The 23828-nt window shown below is 40.7% G+C and overlaps 1 protein-coding gene across 2 annotated transcripts in view; it reads left to right on the forward strand.

The window, feature by feature from the left end:
* GAD1 (glutamate decarboxylase 1) overlaps nucleotides 1-23567 on the forward strand; it is a 49211-nt gene extending 25644 nt beyond the window's left edge. Inside the window, exons 10-17 of one of the 2 annotated variants that reach the window (XM_079924437.1) lie at nucleotides 28-82; nucleotides 1356-1472; nucleotides 2671-2735; nucleotides 6158-6236; nucleotides 7370-7519; nucleotides 9624-9731; nucleotides 11439-11528; nucleotides 13095-14470. In XM_079924437.1, the coding sequence (XP_079780563.1) occupies nucleotides 28-82; nucleotides 1356-1472; nucleotides 2671-2735; nucleotides 6158-6236; nucleotides 7370-7519; nucleotides 9624-9731; nucleotides 11439-11528; nucleotides 13095-13268 (838 nt within the window). In that variant the 3' untranslated portion in view covers nucleotides 13269-14470. Of the gene's footprint in view, nucleotides 1-27; nucleotides 83-1355; nucleotides 1473-2670; nucleotides 2736-6157; nucleotides 6237-7369; nucleotides 7520-9623; nucleotides 9732-11438; nucleotides 11529-13094; nucleotides 14471-23418 lie in introns of those variants that run through there. The other variant, XM_079924436.1, reaches the window with a different exon arrangement.
* The last annotated feature ends 261 nt before the right edge of the window (nucleotides 23568-23828 follow it).

The following is a 23828-nucleotide window of genomic DNA, read 5'->3' on the forward strand; positions in this document are numbered from 1 at the left end:
ATTTCTCTCCTTTTACAATAATTACAGGGGGAAGATAATTCCAGCTGATTTAGAGGCAAAAATTCTTGAAGCCAAGCAAAAGGTATGTACTCTACAGTGCATCTAAACTCTGGTGAATATCGATTTTTTAAAATACCTTCTTTCTGCCCTAGACAATAAAAGTGTTTGATAATATAAGAGATAATTTTATTGTGTTTCTAAAATTCTTTTCTCAGATGTTTGCTTATTTTCAACTTGTGTGATGACATGGCTTTAAAGCTGTGTCTACACAATATCAATTTTTTTTGAAAAGTGGAAAATTCAGTCATTAAACCACTTGTTCTGTCTTCACTGTGCCAAATGACTAGTTTGATGTACTTCAGTAAATCCACTATCCGCGTCTCATGAAGATGCAGCCTAATTGAGGTTTTCACTTGCTACTTGTTAAGTATAATCTCATTTTAACAAGTATCATTTAAGGTTAGGATTCTATTTAGCAAACTGCTTGCATGCCCTGGCAGTTGGCCCATGATACTTGGTGAATCCAGCCTCAATAAATTCTCTTAAACAGAAAAATCGCATAGAACAGATATATGCACGAGGCACTGCCAAGTAGCTGTCAGGCCATTTACCAACTCATTGTTGTTTTGGTTACATTCTTGTAACTCCTTCTCTAACTATGGTTGTTTGCCGGGTCTCAGCAGAGGAGACAGAAATGTCGCTAGGACTGAGCAAGGGGCAGAGGAGGAACTCCTAGAACTCATAGACTTCCCCAACCCTGTCTGAGCTCTATTACTTCACTTTCTCATTTATTTCTTGTTCACACCAAAATTTTACTGTATCTACTCTTAGGGAAACAGTGTATAGACCTGTTTTCAATAACCAAACAATGCTTCAGTATTATTATTACCTCAATACACTTAGAACAGCACAGCTTCTAAAATGTAGACTGTCCAGATGACACTCAGATACCTGCCCATCACTCCACTTATTACTCTTTCCTGCTTTATTGTTTGCCATAGAACTTATCACTACTAAACATGCTATTTATTTTGCTTATTTAATTTTGTTGACTGTCAGTCACTCCCGACGAGAATGCAAACTCCATAAGGACAGAAATATTCGTCTTTTGTGCTCACTGCTGTATTCCCAGCATCCACAACAGGGCCTGGCACATGAAAGTCGTCAAAAATATTTGTTGAATAAATGAAGGAATGAGTGAATGAGCTAACAGAGAATAGTCCCAGATATAGTATCTGATAACACACCAGCTTAGCTGATCTCTGCTGGAAATAAATGCTACAGTAATTCTTCTCCTTCATGTGGAAAGGAGGGAGGTTAGAAAGACTAATCAGCTTGTCCCTCTTACCTTATAGGGATACATTCCTCTGTATGTCAATGCAACTGCCGGCACGACTGTTTATGGCGCTTTTGATCCCATACAGGAGATTGCAGATATATGTGAGAAATACAACCTCTGGCTGCATGTCGATGTAAGCGCTGTAACTCAGAGTGGCCTGGTCCCGTCGGGGGGGTGGAAGCAGCTCTGCTTTATAATTTGCCTCCAGCTTCTCCCATTGCCTCTCTCCCTACTACATTTCTCTGGCCCCTAGCAGGCCATTCATGACAGGTGCACACCACACGTCTGTCCATCCTCTGGGGCTCACCCAGTCCTTACTGGCCAATTGCTGTCATCTGTGATTCATCCTAGAATTTCATCTCTGTCACTTTCCCGGAAAGCTTTTGTCTGAACAAATGTCTAAGAGTGAAGGACGACTGATTTCAGAGGGAAAAGATGTAAGATACAACGTATAGAAAGTGGCCATGAGTCTGAATCTGGGCACTCAGCTATCTGCCTTCAGTCCAGCCATCTATGACACTTTTCTTCCAAAAAAAAAAAAAGGAAGGAAGGAGAAAGGAAGAAAAGAAGAAAGAAAGAAATGCATATCTGGTACATGTAGGAAAAATAAGGCAGCATATGGAAGGTGTTATCAATTAAGAGATTTAGTTCCAAATTTTCCTAGGAACATAAGAGGTACATTTTCACATGTGTGACTGGATGTGTTTTTTCCTTTTTCTCTCTCCATTCTCTTATGGGTTTAACCTCTCACAACTAGACAGTGGGGTGATCTGCCCTGCTATTGGACAAATGATAACAAAGGCTGTTCTTGTGTCACATGGTGTCCCAAGATATTCGATCCCCATGCATCAGAGGATGCATAAAAATGTCTTGCTGTTGCAGAAGTGGTTGTGGGACCTCCAAGCCCACCAGGGCTGCTGCCTTGTGAGTTTTTCAGGAGCCCTTAGAATTCTGCTCTGGGCAGAATCAGACAGCAGTCCCTAGTCCTTTGTGTCGCTCCCGGAGCTCCGCCCCTTGTCTCCTCAAGTGTCCCTGGCTTTCCAGAGCACTTTGGGCCTTGGGTCTCAGCACCACAGACTCAGCCCCTATATACCTGTATCACTTGCACTGCGACTCTGACGTTAACCAGGAGGAACTTTTGAAGAAGTGATAAACGATGAATAAGCACAACTGCCCCTGGTGGAACGGTCAGCGTGGGTTCCATTTGTCAGAGAAGCTTACGCTTTTCGCTGTTTACATTCTCGCTCATGTTTCGCTAGAGATGTGAAGTGACCGGGCGTGGACTCCTCAGCGCCACCTCCCTCTCCCTCTCTTTTTCTCTGTCCTCACAGGCTGCCTGGGGTGGCGGGCTGCTCATGTCTCAGAAGCACCGCCATAAACTCAGCGGCATAGAAAGGTAAGGGCTGAGCACAGGGCCCCCCTCCGTTCAGGCCATGCAACACGCTGTGCCGCTGAGTCCCTAATGTCCCTGCCCTGATTCCCAACGTCTTATTCACTCTAAGCTCACTTTTGTTCAGTAGGCACTTATTGAGCACTTACTGTATGCCAGGCACTGGGAAATTAAAGATGATGGATTTCCCGGTCAAATGAGTTCTCGCCTCAATTCACGATTTGGAAAGAGAAAAAAACAAGTATGCAGATAGTTACCACACCATGTGATATGCTCAACAATAGATGTGATTGCAAGGTGCCCGGGTAGGAGAGAAGAGAGACTTACCAGTGTGGGGATTTGGAGGCTAAATGGGAGTTTGTCAAGGGCACAGAAAGGGGTGCTGACTTATTTCATTCTTTATTCTCACTAAGCTTACGTTTCCCATTAAGCTGGGAAAAGGGTAAGACACTCAGCTTACCTAACTTGTCTCATGAACAAAGATATTTCATCTGCCAAGCCATGCTATTTTAGACAGTATAGTTGGAGGCCTTTCTGAGGAGGAGGCGGTTCAGCAGATACTGGGATAAAGGGAGAGAGGAAGCATGAATACAAGGAAGAGTGTTCCAGGCAGTGGGAAGGGCAAATGCAAAGACCCTGAGGTAGGACTGTTCTTGGCAAGCTGGAGGAAGGACTGTCACTGAGACCATTGTGGCTGGAGCAAAGTGAGAGCAGTGAGAGCAGACCAAGGGTGGAGAAGTGGACGGAGAGCAGGTGTCAGGGAAAGCACTCCAGTGGCTTCAGTGTTTGTTACCTCTCCTGTGCCTCTTCCCTTGCATTTCAGTTTTTTGTGTATTTTTTGTTTTGTTTTTGTTTTTGTGTGCGGTACGCGGGCCTCTCACTGTTGTGGCCTCTCCCTTTGCGGGGCACAGGCTCCGGACGCGCAGGCTCAGCGGCCATGGCTCACGGGCCCAGCCGCTCCGCGGCATGTGGGATCTTCCCAGATCGGGGCACGAACCCGTGTCCCCTGCATCGGCAGGCGGACTCTCAACCACTGCGCCACCAGGGAAGCCCGCATTTCAGTTTTGAAAGGCCAGTATTGAAGCGAGTGAGACTGACTTGTTGAAGCATAGTTATATGACCCTTAACTTGGAGGACAAGATCTTAAATGTAGATAAGCCAGTCCAGCTGTACTTTAGATTTCTCAGGCAATTTCCATTTTCCATCTTTGAGTCAAGAAAAACTTGAAAAATTTTGCACTAGACTTTTTCTTTTCTAACATTTTAAAGTACATATGTCTTCTGAAGGACATTGAATCCACGTCATGTCTTATTACTTTCCACCTGTAGCACCAAAGAATCATTTACTTCAGACCTTTAGGACATTCAAAAAACATTTAAGACATTTTGTGAGATCTATGTATAACTGGTTTTTTTAAACTTATTTATTTAATGTTTTGGTCTGCGTTGGGTCTTCGTTGCGGTGTGCGGGCTTCTCATTGAAGTGGCTTCTCTTGTTGCGGAGCACGGACTCTAAGCGCGCGGGCTTCAGTAGCTGTGGCATGCAGGCTCAGTAGTTGTAGCTCACAGGCTCTAGACCACAGACTCAGTAGTTGTGGCACACGGGCTTAGTTGCTCTGCGGCATGTGGGATCTTCCCGGACCAGGGCTTGAACCTGTGTCCCTTGCATTGGCAGGCAGATTCTTAACCATTGCTGCACCAGGGAAGTCGCTATGTGTAATTGTTTAATGATTCAGTGAATGATAGCAATGAGAAAATGGATTAAATTCACTACCTTCTAAATAAGGCTTGACTGATTTTTTTTTTTAATAAATTTATTTATTTTTGGCTGTGCTGGGTCTTTGTTGCCATGCGCGGGCTTCTCATCACAGTGGCTTCTCTTGCTGTGGAGCACAGGCTCTAGGCGCGCAGGCTTCAGTAGTTGTGGCTCGCGGGCTCTAGAGCACAAGCTCAGTAGTTGTGGCACACAGGCTTAGTTGCTCTGCAGCATGTGGGATCTTCCTGGACCAGGGATTGAACTCGTGTCCCCTGCATTGGCAGGCAAATTCTTAATCACTGCGCCACCAGGGAAGTCCGACACTGATGTTTTTTAATGAAATAAACATTTAGTCAACTTTTCTTAGAACTTTTCACAGTCTCTTTCATAAAGGTTTTTATTATGCACATGGGGGAAAGTACATTAGGCCTTTCTTTCTTCTCCTTGAGATACAGCGTACGCCTGTGGTCATGTATACACTGAACTATTTTCCCTCTTATGCACCTAAGCAAGATGAAGAGGTTAAAAATTCACAGCAGGAATTTAGCTCCAGGGAGAGCAGAGGCAGTATAATTCCGAGCCAATTGCTATGTCTGGGGAAAACATCCTTCACAGGTATTAAAGCATAGAGCCCAGCTGTGGGCTAGGCCATTGGAAAGGAGCTACCTAAGCTTTAATCATCATACATTACAGTTGTTTCCCTAATGTCCTAGCTAGTGTGCTCCTTAACCATTTAATTGTGTCTGACGGAGTGTTGTGGTTGCTAGGAGACCATGCTTGTTAAGCTATCATTGCAGCCTAAACAGGCAAGATTATGTTTATTTAGCATTTAAACAATGCTGCTAAGTAGCCAAAGTCTACAATTGTCCAACTGATCCTTGCTTTTATGTGTCAGTCTTCATACTACCTTATAAGCAGGTAGGTCAGCGTCACCAGTCCAATTCATTAGTAAGAATGGGAAGGCAGAAAGAAGCTGAGTCTGTAGCCTAGAGGGAGGCAGTCTAGTGGAGAGGATATGAACACTGGCTCGACAGTTAGACTCCCTGAACTTGAATCTTGGCTCCAGCGCTTCCCAGCTGTGTGACTTTGGGTGATGTACTGAACCCTTTTGTGCCTCAGTCTCTCTATCTAAAATAGGGGTGATAATAGTCCCTATATGATAGGATTGTTGTGAGAATTAAGTATTCAAGCATGGTTATTAGCATTATATATTTACTAACTCATTTTATTCAATTCCTTGAGGCAGATACTGTTCTCCCCACTTTACGGACAGGAAAACTGAGGCTCAAAGGAGTTATGTAACTTGCCCAAACTAGCAAATGTCAGAGCCAGGTTTCGGACTTGGGTACTCTGGCTCCAAAGCTTGAGCCCTCAACCATGACACTGCACTGATAAACGCCTGTAACACTCTTAGAACAATAGGATACATAATAAATGATGTTCATAAATGTTAGGTAGTATTAATACAGTTATTTAGAAGAGGCAGTCTGCCACTTAGTGCTCTGAGACTGCCTGCAAAATATTTGTTTACCACTTGATTAGTCAATTTAGGGGACAAGGTGTCGAAAACTTGTCTTGACTTGAGTTGCGGTGGGTGATGTTTTCCTCAAGAGGACGGTTGCCTCTTGCCGACTCCTGCACCTCCTCCTCAGAGCATCATGTGTTTCTTTCAGGGCCAACTCAGTCACCTGGAATCCTCACAAGATGATGGGCGTGCTGTTGCAGTGCTCCGCCATCCTGGTCAAGGAAAAGGTCTGCCCTTCCCCCAAAGATGAGCTGGTGGCCTGCACACCCTTTAGAAGGCACAAAAAGAGAAAAGCATGGGTTTTTTTTTTTTTTTTTTTTTACAGTACTGGCTGAGGAACTCACAAGATTGACAGCCCCACTGGGCCTGCCATGGCTGTTCTTTCCCACCTGCGCATGTTAGCCTTCGGCTAACCCAGCATATCCTGTTGGCCCTTGCTCTGAACTGTCCTTCTTCCTTGTTCAGCCCCCAGGGCCCTGCCAGTGATAGAAACTACAAGGGCATTATTTGAGTTTGTGGTCCCAAGAGCTGAAACAACTTATTTGGAACCACAACTACAAATGTCAACTTAGGGCAACAAGGAATGTTGACCAAAAAGCTTCTGTAAATGACAATAGTTGTATAACTTGCCCAAATTAGCAAACGTCAGCCGGATTTCAGACTTGGGTACTCTGGCTCCAAAGCTTGAGCTCTTAACCATGTCACCGCACTGACAAAATGCCGGTAAGGCACTCAGAACAATAGATAGTATATTCTCTTCCTAAGAATCTAATAGGGCCCTGCCGTGGAGGGCCTTGTTCCTCCAGTAAAACTGTTGCACACTGAGGCGTCTTCAAAAGCCTGTCACCAACCCGTGGGGGCCAGTACCTGTACAAGCTTTTTACTCCACTCCTAAGTAGAGCGCCTGTTAACTTCATAGGAGCTCCCGGAAAGGATTGGAACACTTTTTAGGGGGTGCTTTGGCGGAGGAAAATTCTTCTACGCATGAAACTGTCCCACCCTCTACAGGAAGTTTATATCTCCAACCCCTGCTGACTGAATGCCCTAGCACTTCCAGTCTGTGAAATAACCGAAAACACCCATGGACGTTTCCAGATGCTCCTTAGAGGGACAGTAGGGTGGGCTCTTGTTGTTGGCATCTGAGACAAAAGATCGTTTTCCAATCAGAGTGATAGAGGAGAAGGGGCGAAGGGTTTTCCAAGGGTGGTTTTGGAGAAGGACATCAGAACAAGTGCACGGCCTCATGAGACGTTAGAAGAAAGATTGTATGTGACCCTAAGTCCGGCCTGCCCTGTTTCAAAACCATCCACACCTCTGCCCTGTGAATACAGATGCACGCCTGTCTTGATTTCCATTACAGGGTATCCTCCAAGGATGCAACCAGATGTGTGCAGGGTACCTCTTCCAGCCAGACAAGCAGTATGACGTCTCCTACGACACTGGGGATAAAGCCATTCAGTGTGGCCGCCATGTGGACATCTTCAAGTTCTGGCTGATGTGGAAAGCAAAGGTACGAAGGAGGGCATTACAGGAAATAGAGCAGAAATGTAATTTGCACAGGCTAGCTGGCAAAAGTGAGGCAAAGATATATCCCAGATAATCCATTATGTACGAAATCAATATCTAGATAATTGAGTTAACTGTATTTTCTTTGCAAATGAAATCACTTTATCCCTTATGTCAAATTCTCTCTCCTTCCATTCAGTCTCCTCAATTTGAATTAGCATGACTTTTCTTATCACTTTCTCTTATAAGCACCAAAAATTTTGTCAAGATAAGGACTTCCACAGCAGTCCTTAGGGATGCTGAAATTGTTTAGTGCAGATGTAGAGAAAGAGATAAAGATAAAATTACTACATTATTCTGTGCAGAACCCTGAGTTCCTTTATATGGCCTCAAATCATGGGATATATATGACAGTTTTAAGTTCTCTTTAAATAAAGGCTTTCCCATTATGTGTACTTCTATACTCTCTTCTAGAAAATGCATACTTTATTCTAAGAAATCCTAGACTGAGGCATGCTATGTCTGCATTCATCAGTCTTTCAGGATGCATTTCTGTGTCTAGAAAAAAAAGCAAACTACTGGAACTTCCCCCAGTGGGGGTGAGGGAGAGGAATACCATGGGACTGTTTATTTCAAAAGTATTTGTATGCAATCAAGTAAGGGCAATTTTTATTTCACAGCTTTATATTGCAGCCATCGTTTTATTTTTCTACTGTTAAAGTAATTTAAATAAATTTCCATATATAAGATCGGGTCACCTGATACCAAAACAAAAAAGGGTTTCAGCCAAACATCTAGTCCAATGTTTTTTCTGTAAGAAGAATTTGATGGATTATTAGTTTTTTTCCTCATTAAGTTATTTTGTTTTAATATAGAAACAGTCTGAATTTGATTTCTACCACAGAGTAATCATAGGTATTTTAAGCATATAAATAGTCATAAATTGCAACAAGAGAAAGAGCCCTATCATTCAGAAATATGATAACCACATGGCCTGTCTCAGTAATTTGTGCCTTGGTTTTGCCTGACAATAACCGCTTTGAACAGTCTGCTGGAAGTTTAGCTCAAAGAGTATTTATTGGTTACCGACGTGGGACCTGGTGCGGGCTTCCTTCCCAAGAAGAAAGTGGACTGGCCCGAGCACTGCTCGGCAGCAGCTGCTGCTTTGCCAGTGTTGGGCTTGGCCCAGATACATTAGTAACCCACAGGCCTCGTGCATCTGCTCTCCTTGTTAACACCGACCCACTCAACCCCCCCCCATGCTGCTGTTACTAATCAGCCACGCTGGCTTTGGAAACTCATGCTCAATCAGTTTGTCAATAGATGGAGCTACTGCCATCTCAGGGCACATCCTGAGACCAGTGCTTCCCCATCTGCCTGCCTGCCTCTCACTAGAAAGGGGTAATACCGTGTTACATGGAAGGTAGCCTGCCTGGGAGTGAGGGGGACATGTTTGGCCAGGACTTCCTGCTGCGGAAGGTGGGTTCTAAAGTAGTATTTCTCCAACTATCTGTGGTGAAGAACCGGCTGGGGTGTTTTTAACCTCTCATAGACCAGTACGATAAATTGGTCTTCACTTAATTCATTTATTGTACACTACAATAAATGAATTGCTAGAAAGGTGAAATAAAAAGCCATACTAAGTATGAACACCGATTTTAAAAATGCAGTTCAGTAGGCATAAAATTACTCTGTCAAGTGACCATAAAAGTCCCTTATTACTTAATCTCAATTTTTGGACTCATCTTATCATGGACTGGTTACATTTTGTGGACTGGCCTCAGTCCATAGACAACAGTTTGGGTGGCATTATCCTAAAGCAAACCAGAAATGGGCTTCAGACTGTGAATTACTAGCAAGAAGCTAAAAGCCCTGTTGAGAATAACTGCCCAGAGACTAGAGTGCCTTCAAAAGAGACGAGGCACACTTTGTCGCATGCAGAGCTATGAGAAAGCCATACATATTTAGTGAGATGGTTCTTGCTAACCATCTCCAAGAATACTCTTACATATATTTCCGATAGACAAAGACAGCATAGCCCTCTTGATGCCATCACAGGGAAATTCAGCCTGTCACCAACAAACATGACTTTTCCTTTTTTAAAACAGGGCACAGTGGGCTTTGAAAATCAGATCAACAAATGCTTGGAGCTGGCAGAATACCTCTATGCCAAGATTAAAAACAGAGAGGAATTTGAGATGGTTTTTGATGGTGAGGTAAGTTATCATCCTGGACTAGATGTATAGCATTTCCGGAAAATCTCTTGAGGGAAGCTCCTGAAGCTGTAGTGTCTCCCACGTTGCCAGAAGCTGCTTCTGAATTTTCATTCTAGCACTCTTCATTTACTTCCCTCTGTGTCCATGAATGTTTCTTCTGGTAGCATTGGGATGACTTTTCCCCTTCACCTCTTCTAGAAAAGATATAGTTCTCAGCCAGCCCTTCGTAGGCAAGAGGTGTTTCCTTGGCAGGTCTGAATCCTGTATAATTCTGGGGTCTTATTATGGTGTTGTACCTCCACGATAAAGTGTTCCTCAGTTCCAAGAAGCTTATAGGATGGGTATATCCTTGTCTTCCAAGACTGGTTCTAAAATGAAGTTCTACTTTACAATAGATTCATTATGAAGAGAGCAAGATACAGTTCTCTCTGAGTTATCTCTGCCCTGAGTTGTCTCTGCCCTGAGTTCAGATCCGTATTGCACACAGTAAGGTACTTGTCATACCAGTGTTGGCTGAGTGCCTGCGGTGTGCCTTGCCCCAGGCCAGGAGCTGGATTATAGTGTAGTGACCAAAACAGGTACTGTCTCTGCCCTATTGGAGCTCGCAGTTGAATAAAGAAAGTTGGGGGCTTCCTTGGTGGCGCAGTGGTTGAGAGTCCACCTGCTGATGCAGGGGACACGGGTTCGTGCCCCGGTCCGGGAAGATCCCACATGCCGCAGAGCGGCTGGACCCGTGAGCCATGGCCGCTGAGCCTGCGCGTCTGGAGCCTGTGCTCCTCAGCGGGAGAGGCCACAACAGTGAGAGGCCCGCGTACCGCAAAAAAAAAAAAAAAAAAAGTTGGAATAGGAGTCAGTGCTGAACAAAAGGACATCCACTCATAATTCAGTGTAATGAAACACACCTGCATTCAATTCAGTCTATTTATCAGGCACCTAAACTACTAGGAACACACCGGAGAGTCACCAACTGAGCAAAAGAGCCCTGAGCAGTTCAAATCAATCATACAGTGCTCATACGTTTCACCTCTGGGACCTCACTCTCATCATTTACACTAATTTAAACATTCTACTAGCAGGTTAAAACAAATGTAATGTCTCTAGACCATGAGAGGCAGGCCCAGTGATGGCAGACAGCAACTAGGAAGGAAACTGAAAAACTATAGCAAGAATACAGAAGGACTTAAAAAGCATGAGTCTTTAGGGCAGGAACACAAACAGTTCTAAGCATCTCAATACGCCCTGTCTTATAGATTAGAACCAGTTTTAATTTTCATTATGATAATCCTGAGTCTTCAGAGAAGGTTCAGTATTGATAGAGTAAACTCAGAATATTCAGTACCAATAAAATTAACTATGTTTTGAGCATCTTCTATACATGAGGCACTACAAAATGGCAAGATGGATAATACCCTTTTTTAAAATGACCCAAATGTAATTTTTTTAACATTTCAGTGTTGAAAGGTGGGTAACTTTAGTCATCTAGAAAATGGGTTATGGGAAACAGTTCTCTTGTCAGATATGATGGGATTAACCAGGCTTTGTTCTCCCAAGTATAGAAGTAACATGAAGCCTTTTTATTATCCTTTTTTTTTTTGTCTGAGAGACTTTCGCCGAGGGTCCATAGGGGTTTTGGGACAGCTTTCTCTCAAGTTCTCATAATTTTTCTGTTTTGTTTGTACGCATGCTTGTCTGTGAAAATCTCCACAGCCTGAGCACACAAATGTCTGTTTCTGGTATATTCCACAAAGCCTCAGGGGCGTTCTGGATAGCCCTGAGCGCCGGGAAAAACTACACAAGGTATGGAATCACTCCTTGTCTCATCTAACCCTCTGCAATTTCTCTGGCTAGTCAGAAGATCCTCACTCTGATGTGTCTTTCTAACGGAGGAGAAATAAAAGCTAAAGGCTTGGGGTGGTAGGGAGACATCTTGTTATAGTCTTCTTGGGTCTGAATTGTCCCCTCACTGTGGCTCAGATCAGTGGGAACCTCTGGAGGACGCATCCCTGCCTTAGGTTGGTGTTCGTCATTAGAGGGGTCATATGCAGCGCAGTTGAATAATATACATATTCCTAGGAACTTTCGTATTAAACTATGTCTGTTAAAATATCTTTTACTAAGTTCAAGGCTGTTCTAATGCTGATTCATTCTAGTTGTCGGTTTCTATATCTAGTTTATATATTACTTATAGTTGTTTGTATTGTATTTAATTTATATACTATTTCATTCATCTAACCATTCAGCAAATATTTGTTGAGCAGAGTCCATGTGCCAGACAGTATCCTAGGCACTGGATTATACAGAAGCCCTAATTTGTGTTGTTGCCCATGTGAATTTTTTGGTTTTGATTTTGAATTTATTATCATTGTCCTATGTCCGACTTTCAAAATTCAGTTGCGCAGTGCTTTCTGTAGGAATATGTGATTGGGTAGACTTAAATAGTCATTAGAGGCCATCATCAAAAAGCCTACAAATAATAAATGCTGGAGAGGGTGTGGAGAAAAGGGAACCTTCCTACACTGTTTGTGGGAATGTAAATTGGTGCAGCTACTATGGAGGTTGCTTAAAAAAACTAAAAATAGGGTTACTATATGATCCAGCAATCCCACTCCTGAGCATATATCCAGAGAAAATTCTAATTTGAAAAGATACGTGCACCCCAATGTTCATAGCAGTAGTATTTACAATAGCCGAGACACGGAGACAACCTAAATGTCCATAGACAGAGGAATGGATAAAGAAGTTGTGGTACATATATACAATGGAATATTACTCAGCCATAAAAAAGAATGAAATAATGCCATTTGCAGCAACATGGATGGACCTAGAGATTATCGTACTAAGTAAATCAGACAGAAAAAGATAAATATCACATGGAATGTGAATGTGGAATCTAAAAAAATGATATAAATGAACTTACAAAACAGAAACAGACTTCACAGACATAGAAAATAAATTTATGGTTACCAAAGGGGAAAGGGGATGGGAGAGGGATAAATTAGGAGTTTGGGATTAGCAGATACAGACTACTTCATATAAAATAGATGAACAACAAGTTCTTACCATATAGCACAGGGAACTACATTCAATATCCTGTAATAACCTATAATGGAAAAGAATCTGAAAAAGAATATATATATATGTGTGTACAACTGAATCACTTTGCTGTCCATCTGAAACTATCACAATGTTGTAAATCAACTACATGTCAATTTAAAAAATTAGTCACTAGATATTAGCCAAGGAAGAAACTTGTACAAGTAATAAAAAGAAAATTGCTCTTTTTTCCAACTAAGAAATGGGTTGCATTTTGAAAAGAGCATGGTATATCAGTCTTGAGTTTTGTTTTGTGTTTTCCCTCACAAGGTGGCCCCGAAAATCAAAGCCCTGATGATGGAGTCTGGCACGACCATGGTTGGCTACCAGCCTCAGGGGGACAAGGCCAACTTCTTCCGGATGGTCGTCTCCAACCCAGCCGCTACCCAGTCTGATATCGACTTCCTCATTGAGGAAATAGAGAGGCTGGGCCAGGATCTGTAATTGCCGTCCATAGAACATGAGTTTCTGGGACTTCCCTTTCCCCTCTGGTATTCTAGGACAAACTCTATATGTTGCTGAAACACATAGGCCATTTCATTGAGGGAAAACATAATATCTTGAAGAATACTGTTAAAACCTTACTTAAGCTTGTTAGAGTTAGCAGGAAATGATGTTCTTTTTCAAAAGTTGCACATTAGGAGCACAGTATATATGTACAGCTATATATACCTCTCTCTATAAATATATGTCTGTATAGTGAGTGTGGCTTAGTAATAGATCACAGCATGTCTCCCACTCCAAGAGAATTCACTTTACCTTCAGCAGTTACTGAGGGCCAAACATGCTGCAAACCAGCTTGCGCAACAACCCCAGGAAAGATGGTTTTCAAAATGCCAGGTGTCGGGGACCAAGGGAAATGCTGTTGGCAGGAGTTGACTTCATTGTCGGTATTTCTCCCGCCTGAAGTGATGATGGATGAGAAAAAGCACCACTGGCTGACAAGAGTCCCGCCCTTCCCATTAGTATCCTGTGAGGGGAAAACAGTAGCAGAGTCATTGATTGTTTCAGGTGTACTATTGCTGTATTTTTAGAGATTAAGTTGTATAGATTGTGGATATTTCTGTTGTCTGACCTTGGGGCGGAGTGGAAGAACACATGTAATGATTTCATTGACTGTTTAATAGTAGGTATATGAAATATTTGCTTATTTATATTCAGAGATTTACCATGTTAAAGAGGCGTCTTGTATTTTCTTCCCATTTGTAATGTATCTTATTTATATATTAATGCAGTAAGTTCTAAAAACTGATTATGGTATTTTCGTGCACTTGTGAGCCAAAGAGAAAAGATTAAAATTAGTGAGACTTGTATTTATATTAGAGTGCCCTTAAAATAATGATTTAAGCATAAGTTTACTGTCTGTAAGAGAACTCTGATACTGTACATAACATATATATGGAAATCCTGTTACTTACATAGCATCTGCTCTTCTGTTACCCTCTCTGTCTGGCTATATGTCTGGTGTTCTCTACACTTTTCTAGTAACTGTTGCGTAATAACTAGATCCCCTGTAATTTTGTAGTAGCTCATGACCAATCTCTGTGACTTGCTTAGCACAAACCTAAGGCAATGTTTTCGAAGACCTTCTGAAGTCGGATAAACTGACCAGGCTCACAACTGTTTTTGAAGAAAGGAAATTCACACTGTGCGTTTTAGAGTATGCAAGAAGAATATAAACAAATAAAAATATTCTCCATGGAGAATTTGAAAAAAATTTTCTTTTAGTATCTGTTTCATGCAGAAAGAGAGGTTTCCAGTTATAGTTACGGGGATCACCACAGTTACGGGGATCACTCTCCACTAGCTGACTTTAGGTGATGCTCAGTACCTTTATTAAGTTGCAACTCAACCCACAGTCTTAGGTTCCCAAGCCCCTTGTCTAAAAATCATTGGGATTCTAATTAAATAAAATTTGCAATTCACACCTGGAAAAAGAAAAGCCATTCCTGTTTTTCATTTTCCTATCTGCATCTTGGAGTTCCATTCATTCAGTTACTCAACAAATGTTTTCTTCCTCTATAGCAGGCAGTGTTCTAGCACTAGGTAGGGTTGCAGAGGTGTGCATGGCAGACAAATTTTCCTTCTCGTGGGGCTCTTCCATCACTTGGTGTCTGTGGTATCTGAATACGTCTGAGAGCACAGAATTGTACCTTCCTGCTGTTTATGCTTGTACAGTGGGCCCAGTTCACTTCCTCAGGAAACATATTTTGGTGCTGGATCATTATGAAATAGGGTCCATTTTCTACAATATTCTATTAAGCTATGATAATACTATCTTACTCATTTGGAATACAAGTAGTTCCCTATCTGGCACTTGTAGGGATTAAATGAGTCATTTGTAATTAACATACTGATTGTACAAGTAACCATTGTATTAAACAAACTGGGCTCCATAAGGAGGTGATGATAAAGTCACTTTGTTCTTTCTCTTACTGTTCCTTCAAATCCCCTTGTGGGCTGATTGTTTCCACGCGTCCATTTGAATTCAGGCCGATCCCGTAGCTTTCCTGGCCTCTCAGTCACAAGAACAGTCTCATTTTAGCAACTAAATGTCCAGGTCAGTGTAATAAGCAAGACCTCAAATTTGTATACAATATAGAGTTCCTCCCCTTCCTCCCTCTGGTACCTTTCAGGCTGCAATTCCTGGCGCGAGGGGTGGGGGGGCGGGTGCCAGGCTGGTGGTGGGGTAAAGTCAGCTGCTTTTTTTCCTCTTTCAGCCTCATTTCTACTCCCTAGCTACTGTATTTTCCCATCTAGGGTCGGGTCTAGGGGGAGAAGGGGTCAAAGTAGCAAAGACGCAATTTTAGGTAACTGTTAAATTGGCATCTGACATCCGCGCCCCTGGTCTGAGATTTTCTTCTCATGGGACAATATTTTGAGGGGAATGGTTTATTTTTTTTATTAAGATATAATTAAGGTACAGTAAGAGTCACTCTTTATAGTGTACCGTGTATAGTGTTCTGTGAGTCTTGACCAACCCGTTCAGTCATGTAACCACCACAATACTTGGAAGAGTTCCATCACACCAATAAATCCCCCGTATCCTTTGTGTGTAGCACCTTCCCCGAGCCCCCCGTACCTGGCAACCTCTGATTTGTCTGTTTCTAGAGTTTTGCTTTTCCCATTTTGGTAATAGAATCATATAATATGTAACCTTTCAAGTCTATCTTCTTTCACTTAACACAGGGCGTTTGGAATTTATCCATGTTGTTGTCTGTATCATTTGTTTGTTCCTTTTATTACTGTGTAGTATTCCATTTGTATGAATGTACCAGTTTGTTTATCCATTCCCTCATAGAAGGAAATTTGGGTTGTTTGCAGTTTGGGGCAATTAAAATAAAGCCACTATGAACATTAGTGAACAGATTTTTTGTGTGAATATAGGTTATCATTTAACTTGGGTAATTAACTAGGTATAAGATTGCTTGATCATATTGTAAGAGTATGTTTAACTTTATAAGAAACTAACTAGTTCTGAAGTGGCTGTACCATTTTGCATTCTCACTAGCAATGTACAAATCTTCCAGTTGCTCTGTATTTTTGCTGACATTTGGTATTGTCAATTTTTAAAAATTTTAGCCATTCTTTTTGTTGTTACAGCTTTATTGAAATATAATTCACTTGCCATGTAATTCATCCATTTAAAGTGTACAGTTCCCTGGCTTGTAGACTATTCATATAGCTCTACAGCCATCACCACAATCAACTTTAGAACATTTTAATCATCCCACAAAGAAACCTCATACCCATCAGCAAACACTTCTTATTCCCACACACACATCCTCTCCAGCCTTTGGAAGCCAGTACTCTGCTTTCTGTCTATAGATTTGCCTATTCTAGACATGTCATATAAATGAAATCACACAATATGTGGTCTTTTGTAACCACATGTGACTTAGGATGTTTTCAAGGTTCATCCATGATATAGCATTTATCAGTACTTCATTGCTTTTATTGCTGAATAATATTCTATTGTATGGATATACATTTTATTTATCCATTCATCAGTTAATGGACATTGGGGTTGTTTCCACTTTTTGACTATTATAAATAACACTACCTCCTATGAATATTTGTGTACAAGTTTTTGTATTGACATTTTGTTTTGTATTGTTTTTACTCTAATAGTGGTATCTTGCTGTGGTTTTAATTTGCTTTTTCATGGAGCACTTTCGAAGGATCCCATTGGAGTCCTCCCACCTCATCGCACATGAGACATCAAAGTCTCTCCTCCTGTGACCACTTAGGACTCAGACTCTCAGCTCTGGGCCCCTAGCAATATACCCTGTCCAGCCCTTATGTTGATACCCCTTCTCCAGGCAGTACTCCTGGGTGGAATCTCTTTTATTTAAAATCAATTATGTGGATTACATAAGGAGGGCTTTTAAAATATACGTGTACAGGATAAAGAATGACGATAACAGAATACTTGACTACCCACTGCTAAGCCAAAGGACTAGAGCATCATCAGTACCTTAAGAGCTCTCCACCCCCATCAGGAACTCTTCCGTAATTGGTTGCTCTCCTTTCCCCAAGAAATGATCACTATTCTGAATTCTGTGTTAAACACTCTCTTGTTTTTCTATATAGTTTTAACACACGTATATGAATCATTATGGTTTAGTTTTATTTGGTTTTGCACTCTGTATACATGGAATATTACAGAATATATACACTTCTGACTTGTCTTTCAACATTATGATTTTGTAGGGCCAGAGCTAACCCATAAAGAGCCTTTGGACAGTTAAAAAATTTTTGAAGGCACCGCTTCCTTCAGGGATAGGCATCCCTGTGCCAGTGTGTTCAGCTTGGCATGTGGAGCATGTAGTAGATTCTAGCACCTACTGAGCCCACTCCCATAACTTGCAGGCACAGCCTTATGTGACAGCCTCATGTTTTTGAGATTCATCTTTGATTATGCTGTAATGCATTCATTTTTATGGCTTTGATGCTATTCATTGGTATGAATATACTTAAGTTGGTTTATTCCTTCTGTGAAGGTGGATATATGATTTTTTTCCCCAGTTTTTGCCTTTAGGGACAATGTTGCTATGAGCATTCTTCTTTCTTTTTTTTTGATTTTTTAGGTTTTTTTAAAAATTTATTGAAGTATAGTTGATTTATAATGTGTTAATTTCTACTGTATAGCAAAGTGATTCAGTTATACATATATATACATACTTTTTCATATTTTTCATTATGGTTTAATCACAGGATATTGAATATAGTTCCCTGTGCTATACAGAAGGACCTTGTTATTTACCCATTCTATATATAATAGTTTGCATCTGCTAACCCCAAACTCCCACTCCATCCCTCCCTCAACCCCCTCCCCCTTGGCGACCACAAGTCTGTTCTCTACGTCTGTGAGTCTGTTTCTGTTTCGGAGATAAGTTCATTTGTGTCATTCATATTTGAAGTTCATATTTGAAGTTCATTCACATTTTAGATCCCACATATAAGTGATATCATATGGTGTTTGTCTGACTTTCTTTGCTTACTATGATAACCTCTAGGTCCATCCATGTTGCTGCAAATGGCATTATTTCATTCCTTTTTGTGGCTGAGTAGCATTCCATTGTATATATATACCACATCTTTATCCATTCATCTATCAATGGACATTGAGGTTGTTTCCATGTCTTGGCTATTGTGAATAGTGCTGCTATGAACATTGGGGTGCATGTATCTTTTTGAATTATAGTTTCCTCCATATATATGCCCAGGAGTGGGATTGCAAGATCATATGGCAACTCTATTTTTAGTTTTTTGAGGACCCTCCATACTGTTTTCCACTATGAGCATTCTTTGCACTTGTTTCCTGGTGCTCATGTGCAAAAGTTTTTCTAAGGTTTAATACTTAGAAGTGAAATTGCTGGGTCTTAGAGTACTTGTTGAACTTGACTGAGTAAAGCACAGTGGTCAAACCAAGTTGCACATCAACCAGCAATGCACGTTTTCCATAACCTCACCATCACTTGGCCCCAAATTTTTGCCACTCTGGGGGGTACAAAAGAGTATCTCCTTGTGGTTTTAATTTGTCTTTCCCTGATTACAAATGAGATTGAGTATCTTTTCACATTTTATGAACCATTTGTTTTCTCTCTTCTTTGAAACGCCTAATTCATACCCTTTGTCCAATTTTAAACTTAGTTGTTTGCCTTTTTATAGTTTTTAGAAGTTCTCTATATACTCCAAGTACAAATTCCTTTTGAGTGTATGTTTGATAAATATCTTCTCCTAATTTGGGGCTTGACTTTACATTTAACTAATGGTCTTTTTGTGAAAATATAATTTCTTAAATTTAATGTAATAGAATTTATCAACATATTTCTTTACAGTTTTTGTGTGCCTTCTTTAAGAAATTCTTCCCTATCCCAAAGTCATAAAGATATTCTCATATTCATGTTGGCTTCTAAGTTTTATGGTTTTATACCTTTCACATGTAAGTCCTTAATCCACCTGGAATTGATGTTTGTGTTTGGTCCTTCTTCAAGAATGAAAGGGCTATTATTAGCCCTTTAGTCTTCCATATAAATTTTAGAATTAACTCATCAAGTTCCACCAAGAGATCCTGTTGGAATTTTTATTGGAGTTTCACTGAATCTGTGAATCCATCTGAAGAATATTAACATTTTCAATATTGAATATCATAACCTTAAACAAAGTTTATATCTCCATTTAACTGGGTCATCTTTAACGTCTTTCAGTAGAGTTCCATAATGGACATGCACAGCTTTTGATAGACTTATTCCTATGTGCTTTATATTGTTGTTATTTTAAATGACATCTTTTTTAAATTAAATTTTCTAACTGATGGTTGCTGATAAATAGAAATGTAACTGCCTTCCTTCAGTAATGATTTTGTATCCTGAAAACTTGCTAAAACTCAAATAATTTCGGTTCTTCAGTGTTTTCCAAATAGAGAAATATACCATCTATGGATAATGACAGCTTTGTTTATTCCTTTCTGATCCTTATACCTGTGTGTGTGTGTGTGTGTGTGTGTGTTTTGTTTTCTGTTTTACTCTTTATTTTTATTATTATTTATTTAGTTAGTTATTTGATTTATTTATTTATTTTTGGCTGCGTTGGGTCTTCATTGCTGCACGCGGGCGTTCTCTAGTTGAGGCAAGCAGGGGCTACTCTTTGTTACAGTGCAGGCTTCTCATTGCGGTGGCTTCTTTTGTTGCGGAGCACGGGCTCTAGGCCCACAGGCTTCAGTAGTTGTGGCACACGGGCTCAGTAGTTGTGGCGCACGGGCTTAGTTGCTCCGTGCTCCTTATACCTTTTTTTCCCCTTTTCCTTGATATACTGCACTGGCCAGGATAACCAGTATGATGAGGAAATGAAGTGTTGGTAGTAGGCATCTTGCCTTATTTCTGATGTTAGAGGGAATGTTTTCACCAGACACCATGAAGTTTTATGTTTCCTTTAGGGTTTTTTTTTTTTGTAGATACACTTTATTGAGTTAAAGAAGTTTCCTTTTATTCCTAGTTTGCTAAGAGTGTCTCTAATATATGAATGTTTAATTAATGTTGTATTATACATAAACAATTTAAGTTTTCCATGTCTTCTTGAGTCTGTTTTTGCAAGTTGCATTTTTCCAGGAATGTATACATATTTTGAAGTTTTCAGGTTATTATGAAGTTGTCCACAATATCTTCTTTTTTTTTATCTGTTGCATCTGTACTTATATTCTCCACTTTTCCCCTAATAGAGGTAATTTGTGTCTTCTTTCTTTTTTTATTGATTAACCTTAGCAGAAGTTTGTCAGTTTCATTAAGCTGTTCAGAAAATATTTGTCTTGGTCAATAGTCTCAATCATATGATTGCTTTTTACCTAATTAATTTCTGCTTCTATGTTTATTATTTCCTTCTAATTTTTTGAGGCTTATCTGCTAATCCTTTTTCTAACTTCTCAAGTTCTGTGCTTAGGTCATTAATTTTGAACGTATCTTCTTTTCTAATGGAAGCATCTAAGGATATATATTTCCCTACAAGCATTCCTTTAGCTGTATATTACAAGTTTTGACACACAATAATTTATTATCATTCAATTCTAAATATGATGTTTGTCTATTTTTCCTTGTAGTTTAATTTTTGCTCTTTATTGGGTATAAACAAGCTTATAATTGTCATATTTTTCTGGTGATCTAAAACTTTTATCATTATGTGGTGACCCACTTTTTTTTGCCTTCTTGTCTATTTTGTCTGACAGGCAAATATAATTTGCCTAATATATATTTTCTCTTCCTTGAACTATAATGTTTCTGTATCCTTATGCTTTAGGTGTGTCACGTATAAATAACTGGATTTTATCATCTTTTCCGTCTGAGCATCTTTGTATTTTAACTGAAGAATTTCATTTATTGTGATTACTGATATATTTGGATTTAATTCTACCATCTTATTTTGTGCTATCCATTTGTTCCACCTTTTCTGTTCTTTTTTTCCTTCTTTCTTGTAAAAGATCTGGATTAATTGAGGTTTGTGTTTTGTTTCTCTTGCTTTTCAGTTTTAACTTATGAGGGTATAATTGCTGATAAATGATACCCTTTATGTCTACCCTAAAGATATTAGCGTGAATACTTCACCATTTCAAAAGTTAATTTTACTCTCCTCATGAATCACAAAAGAACCTTAGAATTCTTTTGCTTTGATCATCCTCCTCCCAATATATACACCGTTGTTATCCAGTATTTCAGGTATCTCTTTTTTAACCCTATAATTTATACATTATTAGTAGTTTTATTCAATTGATTATTGCTTAGATATACCCACATATTTACCACTCCCTTGTGCATGATTCCTTTTTACATCTCAGACCTTCCATTTGGGTCATTTTCTTTTTCCTTGATCTGCATGTGTTTGAACTTTTCTCTATTGAAGCTTATTAATAACCCCTCTCTGAGGATGGGCTCTCTAACATTGCTTCCTGGGCATCGTTTGTGAGGCTGGTTTGAAAGCATAGGGATTCAGGCGATTTGCTGCCTTGAAGCTGGAAAAGGTAACTCTTAGGTAAGGCAGACTTTGTTAAAGAAAAGATGTTCCAGTCACATCAAGGGGCCCTGCTTCTAAGCTTTATGAGGATCCTGTTCTCTCTTACAGATAAAAGAAACTAGATACGTGCATCAAATTTACCTGCAAGAATCTTAAAATCCTTTAATCTGACCAAATGATGTAAAGCAGTTTAATAAAGGGAATCTCACTTTATTTTGGGTTGAAGAATGGAATTTTTCATAATACAAGGTTGCTTTAATATTCCAGTAAAACCACTTCAGAACTCCGTCTCCTGATTCCCTCAGTCTCCATAGCGGACATCTGTGTGTTATGCCTGCCCGACATCTATTCTCTTTTTTTCTGATCGTCACACTCTAATTTGCCTTTGAGAGGATATCCTTTCTTCATTCTTGCTCCATGTAATTGGAGGAATGAGCCCACCCTCTGATTCCAGAGCTGGTCATCTGACTCAAGTGTGGCCAATCAGGGTATTCCATCCCCTGGGCTGCAGGGATGAACTCTTGACCCTGGACAGGCTGACAGGTGAGGTGATGAAGCCCTAGTCAATAAGGACTTAATGAGCAAAGCAACATGTGAGAAGCCTTAGCAATCTTGGCCTTGACACAACAGATGGAACAGAGGCCCCATCTTGAAAGCCTAGACTAGGTTTATCCAAGATTCTTTAATAATGGCTGAACTTGTCTGGAGGGCTGTATTCGTTTCCTATTGGTACTGTAATTAATTAACACAAATTTAGTGACTTAAAAAACAACATAAATTAATTTTTTTGCAGTTCTGAAGGTAGAGCTGCATTCTTTCTGGGGGCTCTAGGGGAAAAGCTGTTCCCTTGCCTTTTCTAGTTTCTAGAGGCTGTCTGAGTTCCTCGGCTCATGACTCTACTTCACATCTCCGTCTTTGACTCACCTGCCTCCCTCCTTCCATGATAAGGACCCTTGTGAATATATTGGGACCACTTAAAAAATCCAAGGGAATCTCCCTATTGTAAGATCCATAACTTAATCACACCTGTAAACTCCCTTTTACCATGTAACACATTCATAGATTCCAGGGATAAGGATGTGAAGATTTGGGGGGGGGGGCCTATGGGTAAGATCCACCATGAGTTAAATGTACACTGGGGCCAAGGTACCTCCCGACAAAATCCTCATCTGAGGAAAAGAGACAGCTAATGGTCCAAGGACAATGAGTTGGTGAGACAAGGAATCTGTTAAGTTCATCAGGGAATGTCTTACTGAGATTAGTTTTTCGGAGAGGGAGACCTTGCGTTATTCCTAAGAACTGATACCAGAAATCTGTGAAGAGGAGGTGGTAAGAAAAGAATTCATTTCACTACAAACTGAGAAATTTAGAACACAAGCTGGCATAGCTGTGGAGCCACATAGCAGAGTGGAACCCCCATGGGGGTGTTTGGGGACTAGAGTCCAGTGGCTCTGTGGGAAGGGCTATGCCTTCTGCCTGGACCTCAAGTTACTGGATGAAGTTTGGCTAGAGCAAAGACTCCCATGACATGGCTTCAGAGTGGTTAACTTTTGAGGGTACTTTCCCCACTCATACGTACATTTCATAGGCCTCCGAGAAAAGGCTGAAAAAGGACAAAGGTATCCTGCTGCCAGGGCTCCGGATGCTTCTGCTCCAACACCAGGACAACCTGGCCATCATTGCGCTACTCAGGCCACTCCAGCGGGCGTGAACAAATGGCAGGAGGATGTGGCTTGGTGAGCTGTTTCAGAGTCCGCCTGTGTTGCTGGTCCTCGTGGCATGTGGAAGGGGGAGGGAAGCGGGTGTGAAGGATGGTTCTGTACTTTGTGGCAGGTTAACAAGTCGGATTTTTCTCTTTGCCCCAAAATTGGTACTTAGGATCCAACTGGAGAGATAAAAAGCCGTAAGTACTTCACCTGCTAAACCACCGCCAGGTCGCTCACCTTGCCCAGAGCTTACTGGGTGGTGGTAGAACTGGTCCTTCTAACAGCAGCCGTA

The sequence above is a fragment of the Stenella coeruleoalba genome (assembly GCF_951394435.1).
Source record: "Stenella coeruleoalba genome assembly, chromosome: 6".
In the NCBI taxonomy this organism is placed as follows: domain Eukaryota; kingdom Metazoa; phylum Chordata; class Mammalia; order Artiodactyla; family Delphinidae; genus Stenella; species Stenella coeruleoalba.